This window comes from Falco biarmicus, chromosome 1 (genome assembly GCF_023638135.1).
Source record: "Falco biarmicus isolate bFalBia1 chromosome 1, bFalBia1.pri, whole genome shotgun sequence".
Taxonomy (NCBI): domain Eukaryota; kingdom Metazoa; phylum Chordata; class Aves; order Falconiformes; family Falconidae; genus Falco; species Falco biarmicus.
The window spans coordinates 103,171,061-103,194,728 of NC_079288.1; the positions used below are offsets into that span (position 1 = coordinate 103,171,061).

The 23,668-nt window shown below is 44.5% G+C and overlaps 1 protein-coding gene across 2 annotated transcripts; it reads right to left on the bottom strand.

The window, feature by feature from the left end:
* Nucleotides 1–650: 650 nt before the first annotated feature.
* Nucleotides 651–23,547, bottom strand: SCARB2 (scavenger receptor class B member 2). 2 transcript variants are annotated; one of them, XM_056354899.1, is made up of 13 exons: nucleotides 23,347–23,547; nucleotides 16,723–16,880; nucleotides 12,757–12,904; nucleotides 11,101–11,289; nucleotides 10,243–10,334; nucleotides 9,373–9,492; nucleotides 8,263–8,441; nucleotides 7,590–7,708; nucleotides 5,640–5,713; nucleotides 4,153–4,204; nucleotides 3,344–3,502; nucleotides 3,137–3,207; nucleotides 651–1,774 (listed from the first exon to the last, which is right to left on the bottom strand). In XM_056354899.1, the coding sequence occupies exons 1-12, from the start codon at nucleotides 23,461–23,463 to the stop codon at nucleotides 3,178–3,180; spliced, it is 1,437 nt and encodes a 478-aa protein (XP_056210874.1). In that variant the 5' UTR covers nucleotides 23,464–23,547; the 3' UTR covers nucleotides 651–1,774; nucleotides 3,137–3,177. The 2 variants fall into 2 exon arrangements, with proteins under 2 accessions (XP_056210874.1, XP_056210865.1); XM_056354890.1 differs by lacking the exon at nucleotides 3,137–3,207 and having other exon boundaries at nucleotides 23,347–23,546.
* Nucleotides 23,548–23,668: the final 121 nt, after the last annotated feature.

Consider the following 23,668-nt stretch of genomic DNA (forward strand, 5'->3'; position numbering starts at 1 on the left):
TTCACTCGACTTTCCCTATACGACAGGTTCTTTGCAGCAACTGGCTGAGGAAGATTGTGACTAGCACAAAAGTGCTGAGGTGGCTTAACTCCGGACAGAGTGTCTGGCATCCAAAACGTGGCAAGGAGAGCAGCCTCTGGGTAAAAGCAGAGCAAAGAAAGTTCCCAAAGTGTTTTCACAGAGTGTTATTTTTAGCCTAGCTATCCAGGAAGCAACATGGGGTTTTTTTGGGGGGAGGGACAGACACACATGGAGAAGAGGTGACAGTTTCAGCCCACGATGTCAACTAGAGATGTTGCTCCAGAACAACTCTGAGACAGCTGGCTGTAGTAAGGCGCGATGAGTTTCTCATTCCCTGGGCGCATGCTTGCAGTTTGCTAGGTGACAGGTAGCTGAATGTCCGACCGGAGTCCCGCTCCTTGGCTGAGGTTTAGGATCGCAGCTCTGGCCTTCTGCTGAGGCACGTACATGGAAGAGACCAAGCAGCACCTGCAGTACTGTGAGGACCCTAGGCTGTGCCAACTGCTTTTAGCTAATACAGATAATAAATAATTGCAGTCACCATGAAACTTCCTGGTTGGAACTGCCTCCAGATGAACAAAACTGTTGAACAAATCACCAGCTAGGAAAAAAAACCCAGACCAAAACAATGCAAAAACCAATGCCTCTATTTAGAAGACAATAATACATTTTCAAAATATGTTTCGCTATCTAGATCTAATGGAAATACTTCTCAATGAGAATATTATTTTAACTGGGGAAAAATACTTTTGTGATTTTTAAAACAAGTTTCCACTTGACAAGTAAAAAAAATGTTATGACTTCTCAAGGCCCTACATATACCTTAATATGAAGGCGTGCTTTTGTCCTAAACAGTAAAAGTAACTGCCAAGTCTGCATTCACATTAAACCACGCAGCTGATAACTGTGACACAAATACCAGAGAAGAAAATAACACCATTTTGGTACCCTCCACCATCAAGAACAACGTTGTGTTGTCTTTTGGTTTATAAGTTGAAGAAAAAAACCCCAAACCTTAAGGATAAATGCATTGCTAACATGCAATGGGATCCTGTGCAGAGTTAGAACGGTTAAGAGGTCCGTACGGAAAAGCATTTCAGATCATCGGCTTGTTTTTACCTGGTAACTACAGATGCTTAACAAAGTTTCGCTTGGTGTTTCAAGTTAGTTGTACAAATAATTTTTGTGAAAGGCCCAATGACATTAATGATGAACAGTCAGTGCATACTGGTAGTAAATAGTGCGCAACACTTTACAGAAAAGACAACGCTAGGCCTACAGCAAAATTGTTCTTTGTTTCTGGGCGATACCAAAGCCTGCTGTGCTTCCAGAAGGGTACTTCGCAGCCCACACTCTTAAGGCCATTTGCAAATTTTACCCGTGTCATTTCTGTAATGAATCAGGCCATTTTATTTTTGCTGATATAGTGGTTACGATCGTCTGTGGCTGTCAGTGCAGGTACAAAGAGAGCGCAGTGTTGAAAAAAGCAGGATCTCAAGCAGTTTTAAAATGTAGTTTTAAAAGTTGTAACTTAGCTGGTAAGAAAAGTCTCCTCCCTTGATGACAGCGCAGATTCCCTTCCGTCTCTATACCACAAAAATTATACTTGACACGACCATTTCTCCACAGTAGACAACGTTGGGCAGTGGTAGTTGGTATTAGGTCAGCTCTAATAGTTTATTCTCCAAGCTCACATGTTAAAGAAAATCTACTAAGACGTCCTGATCAGTGGGGACCTTTCATCTTCAGTACTCTGAAAGAAAAAAAATGGCAACCCAGCAAGTTAAATGTGGCACACTGGAGAGCTTCCACGGTGGGGAAGCTGGATTGCCGAGACTCCAAACAGGAAAGGAAAAAGCTCTTAGCTACTACGTCTAAGTACAGTTTCCTGTAAGAGAACAGCAGTACACTAAAAAAGCGCCAGAGGGTGGATGGCAGCGTGGGCAGCGGGCTCACTGTAGCCCCTTACAGAGGATGGAAGGCTGTAACCACTCTGGTGGGAGTGGGGACCACAAGGAGACCTATAACTAGCTGCGTCACTTTTGTTTGCAGGAAAAGCAACAAAAGCCATGTAGAGAAAACATGGCCTTCAGGTATCCCTTTGCCATTTTAATCCCTGTGCAGTGTTCAAGAACATCCAAGAGAGCTGGTGTGAAGCTATCCACCTAGCGTGGGGCAGGAATGCCTGGGACAGGGGCCTCAGGTAATGGGGCAATTTTGACTCTCTAGCTGAGCCTGCTAGTAACACAGGCAGGCTCAAAAGCTCAAAGGAAGAAGTACCAGTCTCTCTTGTAAAGGAACCTGGAGTACAGTTCTGAGAGCATCTGCTCATGAAAAGCGCCCTGGGTACCCAGAGAGAAGAAAAAGAATGAAGCCAAGAGCCCAAAAGCAGCTGCTCAAAGCCACTGCTTGAGGAAAGGAGGCTGCAGACCTCACTGCCAAAGCGCTGCCACTACTGCCACTACCATCACACCCCCAGTCCCGCCAGAGGCATGATGGTAGTGGGTCCCACTAAGATAAAGCATACACATGGTGTGGCTGGGTGCTCAGGAGGTAGGCGTGAGGGTGCTGTCTTACACTGTTGTGAGACAGTATTTAGAAAACACCGCACAAGCAAGACCACACCAAGAACACAGCAACTATTAGGAGAAAACAGCCTACTAGAGTACCCAGTTTATTTCTCCAGGCAAAGGATCCGTAGTTTGTCTCAGCTGAACCAACTGCCTTGCCTATTGGGGTGGAATTCTGCCATCAGCTTTCAATGTGACTAACAACCTTAATGCCAGCATGCCATTTTGGAACAGAACTTCTCATCAACAGACGTACAAACTAGTACTGCCTGGATAAAACTTTCTGCATGCTGTTGTCTATAAAATTCATCTGTTCTTTGGTCAGAAATCTGCATTATGATTCTGAAAAATAATCAACTGGCACAACACAACTGTTTCTACTGAGAATACTGTCAGACTGTCGCTGACTAAACCTGCCCATCAAATAGGGTGGACTTTTTGCATCTTATCCTTCACGGTCCTCTAGACAGGCTGATTTTTTTATTTTATTTTTTTTTACTACTGTTGGGAAGGGAATTAGGCACAGGAGACACAACCTGCCTTACCACGTTTCTTATATTAGCTCCATTCCTTTGCTTTGGTGCATTTATTCTGAGTCTATTAAAACTTCCCTTCCCTAGAAAAGTCATTATAAACAAAAACAACATATAAAAATGTTTGTGTGCAGAAAGACACTGAATCAGTAAAATCAACCAAAAGAAAATCAAATACAGGCAGACGTACAGTAAATGTCAAATTCAGATGCTTCTTACCTCTTCACTTATTCCCCGGGACCTGCACACGAGCACAATAAAAACAATCCCAAAAACAATTCCTAGAGCCATGATTACGAAGGGGATTGCAGTTACAACATTGGCTTCCAGCAGGACATGCTTGAGTTTGCTGGCAGATGCTTCATCAATCAGAACACTCTGGAGCAGAGAGGGATGAAGAGGGAAAAAGATTTATTTCTGTTCTTCCTTTATATTAGCCCGCATTACTTTTTTGAAGGGTAGGGAACCAACATTCTCACAACTCTACACCTCTGCTTCACTGCTTCTTGATATACTTTCCCTCTAAGAATTTTTAGCTCTCTTCACGTGGTTGGAGAGATTGTCTAGTCTGCATTTCAAAAGAAAGCAGTGATTTTTAACTGTCAGTTTAGGAATGAAATAATATTGGCCTGGAATAGTGGTGTACATCACCGAAACTAGTTCCCTAGAGTCCTCTCTGCATCCAATTAATTCAGTGATCCAGCTGCAGCACAGGAATATTCACAAAAGACGGTTCAAAAATAGACGTGATCTTGTGAACTCCCACCTCCTCATCCAAGCATCCCTTTTCCTTGTGGCAAATACCTTTGAAATTAAAAGGACTGTCTGACTGAGAGTGTTTTGCAGAGCTGAACTTAATACTATGGTCAACAAGCATTAGGAGAATGTTAGTTAAGAAACAGCAACAGCTTCCTACCTATCACTGTATAAACCAAGAAAAACAGCATTTTCTTTTCTGGTTAGCTCAAAGACAGTATTTTTGCAGGCATAAACATACCACAGTGCTGCAAAGAAGTAACAGTATTTACCTCGTTTATATACATCACTGGAAAAATTAGCGTTCGGATGTTGCCTGTTTCACTGTGTAAAAAAAGCAATAATAAGTTATAGTTTTGCAACTTGAGGGCTGTGAAGACAGAATAATGATCGAGGAAACTGTCCCTAAAAAACCTATGGGCTGTTCCTTCTTATTCTTGATTTTCACCTCCCTACTGGAGCAGAACAATCTCGATCTCCAAGATGGGTAATAAATCCTGTTTTGGGAGCAATGGCATGTTTTGGGACTTGGTGGGGAGAAAGAGAGAGAGATCTGTAAGAGGCTCATTAATAACCAACTGAATGACAGATTTGTGCCAGTCAGCAGGAATGCTAAGCTAAGCTAATGTTGAAGGTTACTCATATTTGTAAAACACAGAAACTATTGTCCAAGCAACATGCGCACAGCAGCAACCCCCCCCGCAACATTTGGCACACATGAAATAACAGCTTATGCCTAAGTTGGGTTCATGTGCAGCTCCTGGGCACTAGAAAACAAGGTGGTGCTTTTCTATAGAAACATTATCAACTCTCCCAAGAGGAATGGGCAGATAGAATACTTCTTTTTTAGTTATAATATATAGCAAAGCTGTGCCAATAAACATCAGTTCAGAAGCTAAGTAAGAAGAACAGCTACTACACAGCTTCAGCGACAAGTAAATCAACATGCCAGAAAGACACAAGATGAGGGGAATGGTATTTTTGTGCAACTGAGCTGCAGTTTGGGGACATGCCCCTCAAACTGGAATGCCCAGAAAACCAGGCAGAATCCACTTGCAACACCAAAGGAATGAGGCGTTTCACTCATGGGTTACCTGTGCCCATTCGCAGGGTAGTACTGAGTGCCAAAGTTGCAGTACAAAGATTTCTCTTCATCATACCAGTGCAGTCCCAGGCAAAATACTTCTCTCTACCTGATCAAATGAGCCCTCCCTCCTGAGTTTTGGACAGGACTTGCCGGCTGTGATAAGACATACCACTTGGTCTACATTTTGTGCTTGTTGGGGAAAGGCACAGGCAGCCCTGTCTGGGGTCATGCCTTCTCATTTGGTTTTCACGTGACCGCTGCTGAGAAATGATAGTAAACTGCGATATTTTTGACTCCTAAAAGCTGTGAAGAATAGGACAGCATGTCCTCGCTGCAGTGAGTAGCCACTCTCTGAGTTCTAGCCACGCTCCACTGTGGCAGACCCTCTCTCTGAGCAAGCCAACCAGTGTGATATGACTGGTGCTACCACAAGCATCACATGGAACCTGTGCGTAACATCTTGCTTTTCTTGAGCACTGTCTCTACTCTGCACATGGAACTGCAAAATCTACTTGCTCTGTGAGAAGATACTGCCACTTGTAACTGAGATTTGACTGGATTTCTCTCTCACTTGCTCTCTCCAACCAATATTCCATCTAAACACTGCAGACAAATTCATTTGGAATATCAAATCAGCTATAAGATATCCACCTGGCAGCAGAGAACACTTACAAAAATTCAGGTAATTTTCTGACGTGAACATTGATTTGCATCCGCTTGGCTGCTTGCAGGACAAGCCCTGTCAGCTGGGGAATAAAAGAAATCAATGTTAAAAAAAGAAAAAAAGAAAGGAAATGGGAGAACACAACCTAATATTTACACAGGTGTGGACTTGACAAGGCAAGACAAGACCTGCTTAGGGTTATTACTTATTTTCCTTCACCAAGATATTATTGTAACTCATATACCTACATTCCAGTTTGCCTCTTAAGGATACGTGAAGAGGCTGCAACGCAGAGAAGGGTGCCATTGTGCTGTGCAAACTTACACTTGTAAGGCTACAGAGAGATATCCCCTTTCTTCCAGATCCAGCTGCAGTTCTGGAAAAGGCTACCACCTACAGCGTTTTATTCTGGTTTCTGAGTACTGCTGCAGAGACTCTGCAATCTCAGCCACAAGGCAAACCTTCCTTCCTCAAGTGTGAAAAACAGATGCTGACCACAGTCAGCGGGAGCGTATGAGCACAGAGTGAAGTGAAACACTTCTCGCAGTAGTGCCACCACTACGTAAGAGTATGCACTTGCATGCACGTGAATATTTTCCTCATTCGAGCAAGAAAATTTAGGCTGCAGAGCGGGTGGCAGGGGGGGAGACGCAGAGCTCATTTTGTGGTAGCACGAAAAAGCTGAGTAGCTAGAAGCAGGGTAACAGGAAGAACCTGGCACCAAACCAGGTATGAAGCAGCATCTGCACTAGACCTTAAAGAGAGGAACTATGCAATTGCTTCCTGCTTTAGCTACACATAACACCTTGATGAGTCAGAGCATGATTTTGCCCTTTCCCTCTACCGACATTCGTATGCGTGGATGTAGAGATCAGTGTTGCAGTGGTTTTAGCTGGGATAGAATTTTCTTCACATAGCTGGTATTGGGCTATGTTTTGGAATTGTGATGAAAAGAGTGTTGATAACACATGGGTGTCTTAGTTATTGCTGAACAGCGCTCACAGAGCCTTAGGCCTTTTCTGTTTCTCACGCTGCCCTGCCAGTGAGTAGGCTGGGGGTAGGCAGGAAGCTGGGAGGGGACACAGACAGGACAGCTGACCCAAACTGGCCAAAGGCATATCCCATACCATACAACATCGTGCTCAGCAATGAAAAACTGGGAGAGGAAGTTTGCCAGGGCTGCCATTGCTCCAGGACTAGCTGGTGGTGACCAGCTGGGATTTTTTTGCATCACTTGTTTGTCTTACTTTCATTTCTCTCTCCCTCTCCCTCAGTAAAGCATCTTTATCTCAACCTGAGTTTTCTCACCTTTACCCTTCTGATTATTTCCCCCGTCCTGCTCACGGGGAGAGAGTGAGCAGCTGTGTGGTGCTTAGCTGCCTACTGCAGTTAACCACAAGTGTAAAACCATGGACCATCAGTCAGTTGCAAGCTCCCTTTATTTCTGACATTTCACAGCAAGAATACCAACAACTCTGTAAGCTGTCATGAAAGACATTATCACCACGCTTCTGTATCTCCCCTCTCGTGATTCCATGCTATCTAAACTGAGTCCAACATCCACAGAATTTTTATTAATTTGCTCTCTTGGACCACATATCCTAGCTTCTTCAACTTGGGGAAAACACATTCAACATAATACTCAAAAGGTTGGGATGGCATGGTGAATGGGAAAAGTAGCCTCATCTGCTGCTAAGAAATATTTTAACCCCTTAATCTCATCATTACCAGTCTGATGGCATCCCTAATTGCACAGGCAGAATGGGAAAAGTATTTTAACTTTGGCTATCCAGCACAATTTGCTCTATACAGCAAATACAAATAGATCAGTTCCAAATAATCTAGTATAGCTTCCTTGAGGTCAATGGGACTATGTCGATACACACCATCCAAGAAGGTGACCTGAACCCATGTGCTTGGATTCACCTACATAACCCTTTAAAAAAAGCTGCACTTACAGGATTGATGTCCAGAAACGTCTCATGATAAGCCTTTTTGGGATGCATGCCCTCTATGTCCTCTATAAACTTTTGATCTGCTTGGTAAAAATGTGGAGCTGATAGAAATATTGGAGCACCTGGAATGTGAAAACATATAAAGTCACCACCTAAGAAAGGCAGAGCAGGATTCAAATTAGTCTTTGAGGACCTCAAAACTCTTGCCACTGTGCCATTGACAATAAAAGGAAATGTCCATTCTGGAGCTACAGAATCAGCACTCTGACTCCCTGTCTCCAGAACAAGCCAAATTTTCCTTGTGCAGCATCAGCATGGCTTCACGTCTCCAGCTTGCATGCTGGTCTTTTGCACAATTTTCATTCAACTACTCAGGCATGACAGCTACCCGGATAAGAGCAGAGGATAAATGCCCAAGCTGTTCAGTACGGATCCTGGTACTTCCTTCTGATTCCTTGATTTAAATAATTGCTGGAGCAGATAGCATCTGACAGGAAGATCCCCTCAGATCACTACTGCATTTTACAACCAATCAATCTCTTGCTGGTGGCCAATTTCACGGAGCACACACAGAACACTACACGCCTCAAAACATCCTCATGTATTTCAGATAGAAAGGAGAAATATGTTCCCCACTGATGTCCCTCCAACCTGCTTCCACCACCTAGTAACATACCTTGCTTGCAGATGCTGACATTGAGGACACCAGTGCCCGGGCAGTTTCCTGGTGGCACACAGAATCCAGCATTGTCTGGGTTAACTGTTGTGTTGGCAAATACCATTGCAGAGGGCACAAAACGGTAGGTTGGGATGCCTGCAACAGTTCCTGAGCTGTCGTACACCAGGTAAAAAGATCTGCAAGGAAGAAAAGCCAGACTCAGATTTGTTAGGTCTTGTGCACACACTGACACCTGCTGCAGAAGTCTGCTGATGCCTGTGTACTGCCTGCAGTAAATGACAGACTTGGTTTAAGCCCATTTCAACAATCTTCTATATTACATTTAATAGCTTTAGATCAGCAAGCACACATCTCGTCATTCTGCTGCTGCACAAAATGGACACTCCTGCACCCAGCTGTGCTGCTCCAGGAACACCAGCGCCCACCTTCAGCATTTCAGGATCTTGCTCTGGGCCCCACATTGCTACTGCGCGTTGTGTGAGACAGTGCTGGTATTCGCTACTGAGGGGGAAAAGGAAAGGAACACAGTCGTGGAACACAGAACAATTTGGCAAGTCCTGAATTTAGCATAACACACACCTATATTGATTTAAATAGAGAATTTCTGGTTGGTTTTGTTCTTCACAGACAGGGCAGTGGGCAAGGGAGGAGACAAGGTGGAACACAAAGAAGGAAGCATCAAGATTTTCTGCATCTTGTTGCATTTCAAACAGCATTACGTCAAGTCATGAATCTCTGAAGAAGGCAGCCTGGGTTCTCTAAAAAAGCAAGACACAGAGGAGGGGGTCTGGAGGAAAGAAGCTTCAGGCAAGGTTCATATAATTCCTTCCATTCGCCTCATTACTAGCCTTGCAAGACAGTCCAGTCCACCTTTGCAGTCATCTTCCAAATTTTCACTTTATTTTGAGATAGCACATCCTCAACTTGATGCAGATTGGGGTTTTTTTTGGTTTAATTCTCTCATCCTTCATACCACGAATAGATGCAGAACACTTACACTGTTAAATAAAGTCACAGGAGGAAAAACAACGGCCTAACATGAAACCTCAAGAGGAATGGATGTAAATGTTCTGCTTTAAGGTCTGAGCAACATTTTCTTCTCCTTACCTGCAGAAATCAGAAGAAAAGATGTAAATGTTCTCGTCTTTGCTAATCAGTGGGTGAAAGGACGTCCCATCTGTTCCATTGATCATGTTACATGACTTTGTTGTCCACCAGCTCAATGACCTGAAGAAAACAAAGCAAAGAGAGTAAGGGTTAAAGGATCCTTGAGCGGTGTTCAGGCAATGACAGCTCATGGTCTAATAATTAGACCTGTACCTGTACAGGGCTAAGTCCTATCACCTCAGCTCTGCTAACAAAAAAGGGGATTAAAATGGGTTTAAATTGCATGTGTAGTCTCTTTACACTGGTGCCAGGCAAGCAAGAACACATCTGCAAGCGTTCCTGCCATATATGCAATTGCTGGCAGATGTTTTGTTTAATGGGAGGCGGATGTTTTAGGCAGTTCATCTTTGGCTTCATTGTAACACACGCTGCCCACTGAAGAGGCGTTAGATACCTGGGTACAAGTTGGCCCAGCCTTGACTCTAGGTACAGAGCAGTGAGGAAGCGTGGTGTCTGGGAACACTGGCTGTGTACATGCAGGAAGCCACCCACAGGTGGCTGGGATGGGTGTCCTAGAGGAGGGAATGGAGAGGGGGTCACCTCTGCCAAGAGGCGATCAGGGCTCTGGAGGAGAGTATCCACAGCAGTCTGCTCGCCAAGGGCCAGGGCTGCCTTCCTGTCACAGTTATATGACACATACCAAAATACTGGGGGGCTGGTCTGAAGCTACAGTCGCTAAGAGCTACTGCCATCCTCAGAATAAAATGACTTTTTTTTTTTTTTTCCCTTTTTGTGAACAATGCTTACGTTCATCCAGAATGTGAAAAGGGGCAGATTTGGACAGAGGCCACACCACGCTGAAAAACTTACTCTTTTCCTTTCCATTCCACAATCCTTGAGAAGTTCAGGTAGTTTGTTTCCCCGCTTAGGAAAACATACTCTCCATCATCGGTTCCATTCATCTGCAAACAGATACGTGAGCTTTTAATCACTCTGCTCATTCTGTAACACCTGGCTGGTAACTACAACAGAGTGGCAGGAGCTGATGATGTTATTATGTCAAATCCACCCTAGGAGTGATGGACTTCCCCTGTGGTAAGTGCAATTCATTAAGCCCCACCTTGAATATAAATGCGGTGGAAGTGACTGGGCTCAATTCTTACATCTCCCAAGTGAAGGAAATATAACACTAGAAGAGCTTTTTTTTTTCCTTCAAAATTTGCCACTAAAAAACAGCCCTTAGCAAAAAAATAAACCCACAGCAAATGACCTGAGCACTGCAGATGATTTCCAAGAAACAAGGAGCCCCCATAGCCCAAAACATGCAACCAGAAACTCTGTGGAAGCCCGTAATGGCTCCAGCACAGAAATAACATACAATTTCAATCAATTACTAAGGAAATTGGTCAGGAAAATTTTCTAGGAGTTTGCACAACCAGCCCCACAGAGCTCGTGTTATGCAAGTGAGCACAGGCAATACTGGTTAGTCCTTGGGAAGCTTATCCACACCTGATAAAGAGAAGTCAGATAAAAACACTCACAGCTGTGCTACCAGCCAGTACCTAGACACAGCCAAACTGAAGAGGGAACATCCTCTTGCTATCCCTGCAGCCTACGTCCTGGCCTCAGCCCAGGCACATCCTTCTCAAGTGGTGATGAGAGTCCAAACTCTGCAGCAAGGAAATCATTCCCCATGTAAAACATCAGAAAGTCTCACATCCCAGTTACCTTATTAAACAAACCAAATACTGGATCGATCTCAGGATGCAGAAGATGAATGGTGGACAGGAGCCTGTCTTTGTAGCCCCACAGTAATTCATGAACTGTGTGAACTGTAAACAGGGATTCTTGGTACAGAAGCAGCAGCACTTCTGTGGCAAACTGAAGAGGAGTTGACCTGGTCCACTCCATCGCTGTCTGCCAGGGAATTGGAATAAGGGAGCAATGGTCAGATTTATTGTAGAATAAATAATACTGGCTGAGGCACACACAGACACATTTCAGCACTGCACATGTTTCAACTGTATTTTCAGTTTCATTATTTCTACTCGCAGCAAGTAATGTGCTGCCTAACAGGTTCTTCAGCTCTTCTCCCACAGGGATGTGCTCTGGCAGATTCCCGTTCAGCCTGGCACTGGCACACAACCAGCTCAGTTCCATGCCATTATCTGCCACAGTCTTAAGATTTTAAGTGAAATGTGCAAAACCGCTTTCTAAACAGCCTGAACTTCACACGTAAGTTACAGCTGGAGACATGCTTTGAATTTCACTGTTAGGAAGTCACTGTTTACATTTTTAAAAGCCATTTTTCGAAGATAGCCATTTCTCCAAAATGCAAACACCACCAAAATTTCTAGCCGACGAGTGATTTTACAACATGTCCTTAAAAAGGCAAAACCAAAAGAAGGCAATATTACTTGAGTGAATCAACCTGTAGTTCTAGTACTGCCTCTTACAGCACATCACAGTCAAAAATCTGAACAAGAGGTAATCCTTACCACTGCTCAAATGCCTGGGAGGAATTGTAAATACAGTGACTGTATTGTTTGCAAGTTTTAGTAAGCTGAGTCCTATCTACTACTATATACAGTGCATTTATGTATTAATCCATAAAATCAAACAAGTTATTTTTGGAAATGCTGGGGGAAAAGTAGAAATTAAGGTATCCTGTAATTGAAGTCAGTTAAACTACTACAGGGATTAGTTACACAACCAACCAGTATTCTAGTACAGTCTAATTTCCTTTGGAAGGTATAACAGCTTTAAATTTGCATGTTGGCGTATACGCCTGTACGAGACCAAAAGTAATGGTCTGCCTCTGATCACCAAAATGAGCATTTGTTTGCAGAGTACCTTCATCTAACATATCTTGGGGTACATGTTTTAACTTTAATTTTATTCTGACAGCACCCTTTCATTCAGCTGTATCTGAAACTCCTCTGCTATAATTTTCTGTTTGAGATGCAGACTTGCAGGCAATTTTTGCGATTTTGACAAAAACAACCTCAAGCATTCCAAACTTTCTCATTCAAAAGTCAGAGTTCCTCCTATACATTTGACATGACTAATTCCCTAGTTTCACTTACTCATGGAAACTCAACAATCCTGATTTCTGCTCATCTCCAAATTGTGTGTGTCAGCTCTCAGCGCAAGGGTGAGGCACTAACACTACAGAGGCGTATGGAGAGGGAGGAACATTAAAAAAACCCACCCCACAACAGTCCAAACTAAAACTAAATGCAGTAATTGCCCCAGACATAGACTGACTCTCTCGTTCTTCAATCACATTTATCTACCACAAAGGGAGAGACAATATGAAGCAACAAGCTGCTAGTTATAAAGCATATTAAGATGATTTCTAAGCATAAATGAAAGAGAACTCACCACTGCAGGAATGTTAACTGTTCTAATCAGGTCCACTTCAGGGTCTCCAACTGACTTCTGAGGTTCAAATATATACGTCTTTGGATTCAGAGCAGATACTTTGGTACCGTTGTCCAAAAACTGAACATGCACTCTTGGCCTGTATTCTCTGAAAAACAAGAGAATTGGTTCTCTAATTGAGTTAAACAAGTACACATAACATTAATTGCAATTAACTTATGGCTAGTCTACTGCTTTAAGCACATAAAGGGCTGGATTTTCAGCTCATTGGGAGTAGACTCATTTTTGCTACTGTTGCTGTCAGCAACAAAACTCCCCTTGGTGTCAGTGTAAGCTGAATGAGACCTCACGGGGTGCTTCCAAAAATGCCACCCCACATGTTAATTGCACTTCATATTTTTGCTTTGTCTTTAAAAACCTCCAAGGAAAGAGAACGATTTCAGACCATACAGAAGGATTTAGAGGCACTATATATGAGACTGTCCTTGAATTCTCTTAAATTGGAAAATGAAACTTTTGCCTCTTTGCTGCAGGCAAAATTCACTTCCAGGCCGAACAAGATGTAGGTTTCACATTAAGTCTCATTAACCTGACCTAAGAATCTACCAGAATCTTTCTGCTGGCTTCAAAGTACTTTGCACTAGGAATTCTGGGCTTACATGTGACAGGACCACAGAACAAGCCTCATTTAAGGCTCTTCTCCTTCAATTCTCAGGCAGGAATCCGGGACACAACAGAAGTCCAACTGAATTTTTGCTGTGAACTACTCATGGCCTGGGAGGTTGCTTCTGTTACTGTCTATGTACTCTGACGAGCAGCATAAGACTCAGGATTGCTGACAACCAAATGCAATTGGCAAGAAACATCAAACGCTACCTGCTGGTCTGATGAGGAAGTCAGTTCTTAATTACTCTGAAACACGTCATTACCATAATTCAGTCCCTTGCCACTACAATTTTACTAACAAAAAACATACAATTCTGCAGAACTGGCTGGCTCAGGCTCAAAATGAGTTTTCCATGTGGCTTCAGCAAACCTGAAAAGGGAAATGGCAGGCTGTCTGCTCACGGCACCATCTTTTTGGCGTACACATGAAGTGCACTGTATTTCAGAAGTCTACATTGACTCCAGAGTTTGTTGACTTTTACCTTGCTTTGCTTCCTGTGTAAATTTTAAGTCTCAAGACGTGAAGGTGAATTATCCTGCAAGACCCTGTGCTATGATGTTTTTCATTCATTTCAGATCCTGGCTGCACTAGATCCATCAATGCAGCTTCATGACAGGCTGTATTTCTCTGGTTCAGTCTTTCACATTTAAAGCAAACTGGAAAGGCCTGTGAACCTGTTCTTATTAAAAACCAACCATTTCCCATCTTCCCTACACAAACAGCGTTATCTACCACTCTTCAGCATCCCTGCCACATTTTGGCTTGATTTCGCAAGAGCCTCTTGTACAGCAACCTGCTTCATGTCCTAGGGCTTGAACTGAGGGGATGGAAATTGACAACTGTGAAGTGCCTTCCCTAAAATAGGCCAGAGTTAACCTGAGAAGCCTCTCCAACTCTGAAAGGGCCGGAGAGGAAAATAATACTCCCTGATTAGAGATACAAGTACAAGGCTCTCCGATGTTAAGGACCAAAATCTGTAAATGTGTGCAAGACCAGACAACATTCAAGCATTCTTTGGGACTCGGCAGGCTTGAGCAAATAAACAGCTTGGCCTTTTATTATTTTATATGCTGCAAATTCAACTTTCAGGATTTAAAAACACAAGCATTACTACATTTTTGTTACAGAAACTACCTCTGTACTCTGTAAACTGGGTTTACAATGTATGTTGGTCAAAACAATGAACTGCAGGAAGGATCTGCAGGAAGAGATTTGATTTAGCTGTCCCACCTCCTCTTTCTCACTCAGATTTTTTTCCTCTGCTTGTCTGGGCCAGTTTACTTCCAGCTTTTCTCCCCAATACTCTGTTTAACAAAAACACTGGGCCACGCACTTCATGTTAGGGCATTTTAGGTGTTCTGCCACATGCTAAATCTAATGAGCCTTTAATGCTTTGCTACATGGGGCCTGTGAGACAAACTTGGTATCTATTCTCTGGCTCGAGCAGGCAGTATGTCTGCAACATCCCTCCTTTCTCCTTGTCCTCCCCCTCCCACATGCCTCCTCTTTTCCCCCACGCGCTGCTGACAGTTTGGTAGGGTTGGCAGTGACAGCTAGGCAAGGATTAAAGAATCTCCTGGAAAAAAAGCACTCCACTTTCGAACTTTCCTCTTTATTCTATCAGATGGAACACAGCACAATCGAATCCTGTTCAGACATGTCAAAATCAGGCTCACCAAACAAGCCAGAAGCAACTGAAACACACAGTGCTGGAACCTGCAGCCTCCCTCCCTCACCCACAACAAACAATTCAGCCTGTGGCATGTATTAAAGGGGAAGGCTCTGCCAGCTAGCCTCGAACCAGCAGCCCAGGCTGGGCCCCTCCTTGGGCACACACCAACCCAGCCAGCTACATCACCAGCTCTGTTCATCCCACTGAACTCTTTCATGGATAAGCTGCAGCTTCACAAACTGGACTACACGTGGTACCCAGAAGACACTCGGAGCTAAGGAAAGGGCAAAAAAAGAGGCTAGCAAAGGGTGCAAAAGAGCATGAGCCATGTGGTTTCATGTAGCTGTATTACATCTAGAGCTGGCCCTATTTATCTTCCTGGCAGAGAGAAAGCACTGCTGACTAATTATCAGCACTACACTACAAAGGCCTGAAGAAAAGCTTGGGAACTTGAAAGCTTTATATATCTTTTCTCCAGCTCTACTGGTTTATCTAATACAAGGTGTTTTGCCAAAGCACCACACGTAGTTTTGCCAAGGCTGAGGAGACACAGTACTAAAATACAGAGGAGACAGGGAAAGATTGATGGCAGAGAGTGAAGCAAAGCCAAGGTATGGGAAGAAAGAAAGGCAAGACACACCACAGAGAGCTTACTACAAAGGCTCTCCCTATTCTACAGTGCGTTTTCCAAATCCTAACAAGCAGATTCTGATCATTTTACAGCTTAGGTAAAGACAACTCCTTCTGGCACTAAGCTGGTACCCGGTCTGAATGAACATGTGTGACCAGAAGTGAGACTGACAATGAGACATCAACCTTTTTGCCATGGTTCTCATACCTCCATGACTCCAAAGACGGTAACACTTCCTGCCACAGGTCTGCTCCTGGTTTATGCTGCTACGTGCAGCAGAGCAGAGTGAAGCTCTAAAGGAAATCTCATTTGTAAGGTGACTTTAAACTTTAAAATCTCTCCATGTGCAGCAGAGTCCTACTGTTCAGTGTGCAGCCCTACCACACAGAAGGAGAGTTCAAGAAGCTAGATAAGCTCCAACACTGCACATGGCCTTAGTAAGTTTGTCTGTCTGTAAAAACAGTAGACATGTCTAACTATAAAGTAGGTTTTATAGTGAGGGCTGGCCGAGAAAGATCCCTGTGTAGTACCACACTCTAACTGGTTTTCTGGCCGCATTTTTACCAACGTGAATTATGCAACTTCAGCTAGGAACTGAGTTCTGAGAGAACACATGAATCATGCTTTTATGCAACCCTCCTCTCTCCACTCTCAAACATCACCCAACTGTTTTTTCTCTCATAAGACAGGAGGCCAGGATGCAAACAACTTCCTCTGTGTTCAGCAACTGAGGAACAGCAGCACACAAGCAAATCTTGCCCAAAATCTGATGGAAGTCACTGCCTTAAACTGAAACTGATTGCAGGTTCTCCAAGTGTCAGCCTAGTTGTACTGTCTGGGTGGGGTATGACCATCGTCCCTTCAATAAACTTCTGCTCACACATTAACAGGTAGGTTTTCTCCTACAACGGGACTCCGAGCGTTCTGGAACCCACTTTTCAGCTTCCTTCCACACAACAGGTTTAATGAAACATGCAAATAGTGAAATGGTCCTACCGGTAGGTGTATGGCCCTATTTCCTCTACAAGAGGAGTATCGCCTTGAAGCACTTCCAAGGGATTTGTCACATTAAAAAAGTAGAACTGCATGTAGACTGGTGGAGGAGGATCCTCCCAGGCTTCAAAGGTTTCCGTGCCATTTTTCAATACTGTTCCCTGAAACAAAAGAAAGACAGATTAGCTGTTAACAGTAGATGCTGTATAATATGTATAGGCAACAGAGGAATTGTTGTCCTCAGAACAAGTGCAGGCAATAGGATTTGAGACCCCAATTCTATGAAGGCTTATAGATATGTTTTAGTTTGAAACATCTCACTAAGTACAGACAAGATAAGGCACACGCTACAATGGCTTGCAGGCTAGGGGCATGCATTTGTTGTGTTGCCTGACATTTTCCAGAATGAAGGTTTATCAGCTATTACACAGCAATCCTGTTCCATTTCCCATGTCAGCAAAAACCTAACTTAGTGTAAGATACCACAAGATGTGCCAACATTACAAATAAAACTGGAACTCAACAGTGCAAGGCCAAGGGGTCCTAAGAGAGGCCTCTTAGGAGGAACAAGGCCAGAAAAGAAGCTTAGATTCCATGTGTTTTGGTTTTGTTTTCTTTGCCTAAGAATGCCAGATTCCAGTACAGCTGCAAGATTCTGTCTCTAAAGCAATGAGACTTTGTTTTTCAGTGGGCTGTGAGGAAAACTTACAAGTGACAGGAACTGCTTTCACGTAGGCATATTAGGATTTGTGCCTTTCTGAGGTCTCTGAAGAGGGCAAAGATTCTTCGCCCTCTGTCTTTAATCACTTTCCTACAGCAATGACAGCGCATGCATCTCCAGACCCATGGACTGTCAGTCTATTTTATAAACAATAAAACCTGGACCTACGAAAGAAAAGCTATAAATCATAATTGTATCACAGAAGCACTTAATTAATGAATCAGTAATTCCATTCCCTACTAGCATACACACTATAAGGTAAGTCACAGCTGTACCTGTATGTAGCTCCTTTAGAAACACATAATAGAGGTCTCAACACCTCATTTTTCTACCATTCCATTTTAGATAAAATTCACCCAACTACAAAAGCATCATCACCAACACCACCAAAATCAAGGCTTGTCATATAGCTGTAACACTGGTACTGCTACTGTGGTAATAAAGAGAAATTTGGCTTGCAGAGTGGAATTTTCAGGAATTAGCACAAAGAAAACTGTATCTTTGAAAACCGTATCATCTGTAGGCGGAAGAAGGGGAGGGGGGAAATAATTTGCAATTAAATGGGTCTTATCAACACTTGCTCCTTTTATTCTTCTGAGAAAACAAGTCAAATATTCTAAGTGCAAGCTCAAAAGCAGGGCAGTCTGACTGGACAGCTGCCACTTCTGGGTTACTGTTTATGGGGTCTCATCAGCCACAGTTGCCTCAGGACTCATTCTTGGCTTTCACACTTCAGGAGCTGTTTTCTCTCCATGTAGATTTTAATTTAAAGAGAAGACTGTTTCAAAGAAAAACTTACTGGCAGGAGCTTGGCGTGGCAGCAGTCTTGCTGAATGGCAATGAAAGCCAGCCCAGCTGGTAGCACTTCGCAGTTTCAGACTGCTTTCCTCTTTCAAACCATGTTTTCTGTGCACAGCACAAAAAATAATATTTAAGACATGCTTCAGGAGCTTCGAGCATTTCTTTGGAGCTACCAGCACCTCATATATACCATCTATACCATATACATACAGCCCAATGCTTTTTGATCCCATTTTCTTGCCATCTATGCCAAGAAGACTCCTCCCTGTATTCCCACAGAGCCCTCCTGAGGTTGGTGTGTAGGATCAGGAACAGAAAATCTCCCCAAATCAGGCATGCTGCTTTCATGATGTCACCACAAAGGGCTGGGAGCAAGGCAGAAATGTATTTAAGACACCTATAGATGACCGTGATAGTTTTTCTCCACACACACAGAAGCACAGTACAAAGCCATTATTTCAGAGGTGGTGGTGTACTGAACTAGGGATGTCTGCTCCCTTCCTAAGTTGTATAAATCTCACATCTCTCACGTGCATGAAACGCAATGACTATAAGCTTGACACTGATAAACAGAGCAACTATTGCCTGTCTTGACCGTAACCATCCGTATCTAGGAATTTGAACTGTTCTCTAACAACTACTAAGCATATTCAGGACACCTATCTATTGCTCAGATGTCTGACATACGAGGCAACTAAAATGAGAGATTACTACTCGGTCTAAATGTGCAATGTTTAAAAAAACAAGTTCACCCTGGTCATATTCATTCCAGTTTGAGGCTCCAGTCTATCCTTTATGATGGAGGGATCACATTTACAATGTGCAGGGAGGCTGTGTCCCCTGCCCTCCTCTCCCGAATTAGGCTGAAAACAAGAAGCTCCCCAACTCCATGTAGCATCCCTATGTGCAGGGTTTCCACCACACTCTCTCGATTTGCACAGAAGCATGAGATTACACGCAAAGAGCATTAGTAAGAAGGAAATGAAGGAGCTTTTATCTAGCAGGTTGGTTTAAATACAGGCTCCTGAGATTCTGAAATGGTAAGTGAACCCCTGGGAGATGGGCTGTAGAGCAAAAGGGTAGTGAAACAGAAGTCATCTGGTGATTTATCTCCTGGATTCTGCAAGACACCATTTGGCTCTCCCACAGAAATGACATGTCTATTTATAGCTCTGTACAGTGACAGCCCCAGTTGTAAACCCAGGTTCACAAACTTCTGAGCTGGATTCAGATAGACTCCTGTAAAACTCTCCAACAATAAAATATGATAAGCTCTTTTCTTCTGGTTTTTTTGCCAAATGTTACAGGGATATTTGGGTCTACCACATGCTATTACACAGCCTAGATCTGAGAGAAAAGGATGAGGGCATATTTTTGAGCAAAACATATGTCCACATCCCTCAGCTGGTGGCATTCAAGTTTAGCTCTGCTGATTTCCTTCCACACCAGAGTAGGATCTGATGTTACACGACTGGGATTGCTTGGGTTTTGTCAGAGCTTGTGTTCACTACTAGGTTGGGCAGGCTGCAAGACACTAGAACAGAGCACTTTAAAATATATAAATATTTTTTATATTTATTTTATATTTATAAATATAAATAAAAATATATAAAAATAAAAATAAATGTATAAAAGATAGAGCTCCAGTGTAGATATTGCTGCTGTACCATTTAAGGCCAGAGAATAGGATCTTTCCTCCTTCCACATTTATGTGCAAGAACAGGAGACACAACTGCCTCATCCGCTGATGTCTCCTTGTCTTGACAGTGCTTCACACAAAGGAAATAAAAAGCAAGCTTTCCCTCCCAAATATAGCTGTTACTGCTAGTGACAGTGCAGGTGGGAAATGGTACTGAACATTTTTGGAATCTACACAGAAAATTAAATTTCATTTTTCTACCCTGGAACTACAAAATGTTCTAATTCCAAGACATGTTTTTATGCATTCACCTGCGACAGAATTTAATTGCAACTTTTTAAGACAAGTATAGGGATAAGCTTTCAGAGCAATATGAACAGACTTCTCTAACCCTGCACCTTGGGAATGGTCTGCTCAAAAGCAGCATCTCAACAGATCCTTCATCTAAGCCTCCAAACTAACTGTGCCAAGAGCATAAACCAATATAAAACAACATAAAACAACAGCAGCAAAAAAGGATCAATACATAAACTACACCAAGGGACAAAGTATCTTCCCTGTCCTTCTGGGCCCTAAACACTCCAGACAAACCAGCTCTAGAGAAGGCTGGCAACAAAAGTCCAGTGAAATTTCAAGGGGTCAGAAGACTAAGCACCTTCTAAAATGATCAGTGTAAGGTATGTGGCATAAAGCAAACACTTGAGGTAAAGGACTGATTGCCCACATTTGGAATTAGGTGCATAGATCAGAGGCTGTTATAAACTGCAGGTTATGGCAGTAAAATACATAACCATATAACCAACACAGAGCACAAGGCAAACACTGCGAGCAGCTAGGAAGGCCTTTCTCCTGTAGGCAGCTAATTTATTCTTGTTCATTACAGGTTTTTCCCCCCATTATTCACCGGAGTTTCAGGTGCTAGCCCCTGATAATAAACAGGTATTGGCCAAGCTGGACATTTGATGCGGCGTGGCACTCGAATTCACAAAAACCCAGAAGACTGGCAAATGCTACAGAAGTAAGTTGACAGGATTTGAATGCCTTCTGGGAAAGGTGCTCCCACTGTCCTTGTCACTATGCCTCCGCCTGCTGATTTTTAAGGGGATGTGAGGTCTGACAGCAGGCTGGATTCCCCACTCTTCCCACATCCCCTCTGTATCCAAGAGCCCTGCCTTCGGCTGGAAAGGATGCAGCACACAAATTGAAAGCTGACCCACCCTCAGCGGTTCACAGGTCCTAGGTTTGGACACACAGGTGCTTCAGCTGCTCCAAAATGTGGTCTTGTGTTTCAGCTGTAGTTGAGGCTGCAAAGACAGCTCTTCACGATGAGTCAGCTCTGTTTCAGGACCACTGGAAAGCCCTCAAAGGAACATGAACTACCTGTCAAAAGGGCAACCTCTTGCCCCTTCTGCAACTCCTCCAGTGACAGACAAGTTGAGGAGGCTAAGGGCCAGAGCTCAGAGATAACGTTTCATGTCCAATGCCCTGGACTGCAGGGAGCTGGAAAAGCTCAAGTCTTGCCACATTTCAAAGGCAAATTGAGATTTGTCTATTTGCCCAAGGTTTTCTAAGCTGTATACATGATTACACAAGAGACAGCAACTTTCTAGACTACGCACAAATGAGAAAAAGCTCACATGGAATAAGACACATATGGAAAGTAGCCGAATCAGCAGAGTGATTGGGAGCACACTGCTTTGGGGCTGAAAGCTGTACTTCTGCAGCTTGTGTGTGTGGCTCCTGGAGAAGGCCAGGAAGGAGTCCATAGCTAGCTCAGGGAGCAGGACGCTTGATTCTGTGCATCCAGACATATGGTAGCACAAGCTGAAGAGCAGGAAGCAGGAAAATACTGAGCTCTGGAAACTTTATCCTGCATTACTGAAAGCTCTGCTGAGCGAATACCAACTTACTCTTACATAATCAACCACTAAGGGTAAGGAGCATGCAGCTAAGAGATAATACGCGTAAGGAGGATCACGCCTAATTCCTAACAGTCTTATGCTCTACCACCAAACTATTTTTTTTACCCCATTGCTCTTTTGACAGGAGCATGAAATAGACTTGAAACTAGACCTTCTGCTGTGATGCGGAGGATGACAGACTCCTTTCCGAGGAGACCCAAGGTCTCGGAGATGGACCTGCAAATAAAAGCCTATGCAAAACGCTACTGATTTGGCTTGGTTTGCATACAATCTGCATACATTAACATTCACATCACACCTGGCTTTCAGACTGGCTAGAAAAGGTATGGGCTGACGATCAAATGACTGCAGGATAAACCACCCATTATTACCCATGCTACGCTCCAGCATGGCAGAGGCACATACCTGAGAACAAATGCTGTAGGAGTAGCTGTACGAGCAGTTCCTGAAGAGCAGCTGGTGTGCTGGCAAGCTGCAGGACTGCTTAGCCTACGGCAGCCTTTTGGGTTCTTTTTTGCTACCCCCTGAAGTTTACAGGCACACAACCTGCTTTAAGCTGACTGCCAATCTAAAATTGCATTTGCTAAACCAAACTGCTCTAAGTTAAGACAATACAGCTTCTATGTTAGGAAATGCTCCCTGTCAATAGCCCAAAGAAAAGAACAGTAGAGTGGTTAGGACATCACAGGGGATCAGCAGACTTTGGTCACTAGTTAGACAACAGCACTGGTCAAACCCCTTCATTTGTTAGCACTCTTGGCTTCTGTGTCAAAATAACAAGAGGATAATATATCTCGGACTAGGTTAATAAATAATTGTTCATTTACATGCATCACAGGTATTTTAAGGGAGTTACTAACACGGTTGACCCTTCTCACTGGACCACCAGATAAATGTAGCGCCAGTATGAAAGAGGAACAAAAGCTCAGACCGCGAACAGTGACAGGCTCTGCATTCGTAACAACACTAGGACGGGTGTCCCTGACCTGTGCTACAAGCAGCCTTTAACAACAGGGTGACATACCTCGCTGTCATCACCCAGCCTGGGAACCTACCACGTGCTTCAGCCCACAGCACCTCTGGCCGTGCTCCAGAGGCAGCACTAAATGGAGCAGCAGAACAACCTACTGTACAAAAGCTGCAACAAATCTGCCACAGGGATGGCAAAACAGGAGGGGTGCTTTAGGTGTCCCCTGCTCGCCTCGTGAGAGGGCTCCTCACCGCGGCTGCTGCCCCACCGCCAGCGCAGCTGCCCCAGGAGAACTGGTTTTTGCTCCCACTGACCCGGTTTTACCCGGCCCGGCCCGGGCCCAGCGCAGCCCCAGCCCCACCCCGCGCCCCAGCCCCGCCGGGCGGTGCGGCCAGGGGGCTCCGGGCCCAGGGATGCTCCTGCCCTCGCCCAAGCACAGCTGGGGCAAGGGGGGAGCCAGGCAGCGCCTCCCGCCAGCCCCATCCCTCCCTCCCTCCCTCTCCTCCCAGGGTGATTCTGGAAGGGAATAAACCGCTCCGGAGGGACCGGGGTGGGAATCGGGCCGTGCTCTCACCTGCTTCACCTGCAGGTCCACCACCGTCTGGAAGACGTGCGCGACCAGCAGCGAGATGCTGGCGATCAGCAGCGTCATGGCCAGGACCCCCACGGTGACGAGGCACAGCGACTTCATGGCTGCTGCCGAGAAAGGACCAGGGGCCGGGCCGCCGCCGCCGCCGCCCGCAGGCTCCGGGCCGGGCGCAGGGGGCGGGCGGCCGCCTCGCTCCGCCCGACGGGCCGGGAGGGGCCGGGACCGGCCGCCGCCGCCGCTGCCTCCCGCCCCCCCGCCCCGCCCGCAGGGGCCGGCGGGGATCCCCGGGTGGCGGGGCCCGGGGTGC

What these genes read in the sequence shown, in the direction of transcription:
- SCARB2 (XM_056354890.1), bottom strand. Translation starts at nt 23,463, where the DNA reads ATGAAGTCGCTGTGCCTCGTCACCGTGGGGGTCCTGGCCATGACGCTG. An exon ending in TATTTGGTTTGTTTAATAAG is followed by an intron (nt 10,335 to 11,100) that starts GTAACTGGGATG and finishes ATCTGTTTGCAG; the next exon opens with ATGAATGGAACCGATGATGG. An exon ending in GTGGAATGGAAAGGAAAAGA is followed by an intron (nt 9,493 to 10,242) that starts GTAAGTTTTTCA and finishes TGTTTTCTTCAG; the next exon opens with GTCATTGAGCTGGTGGACAA.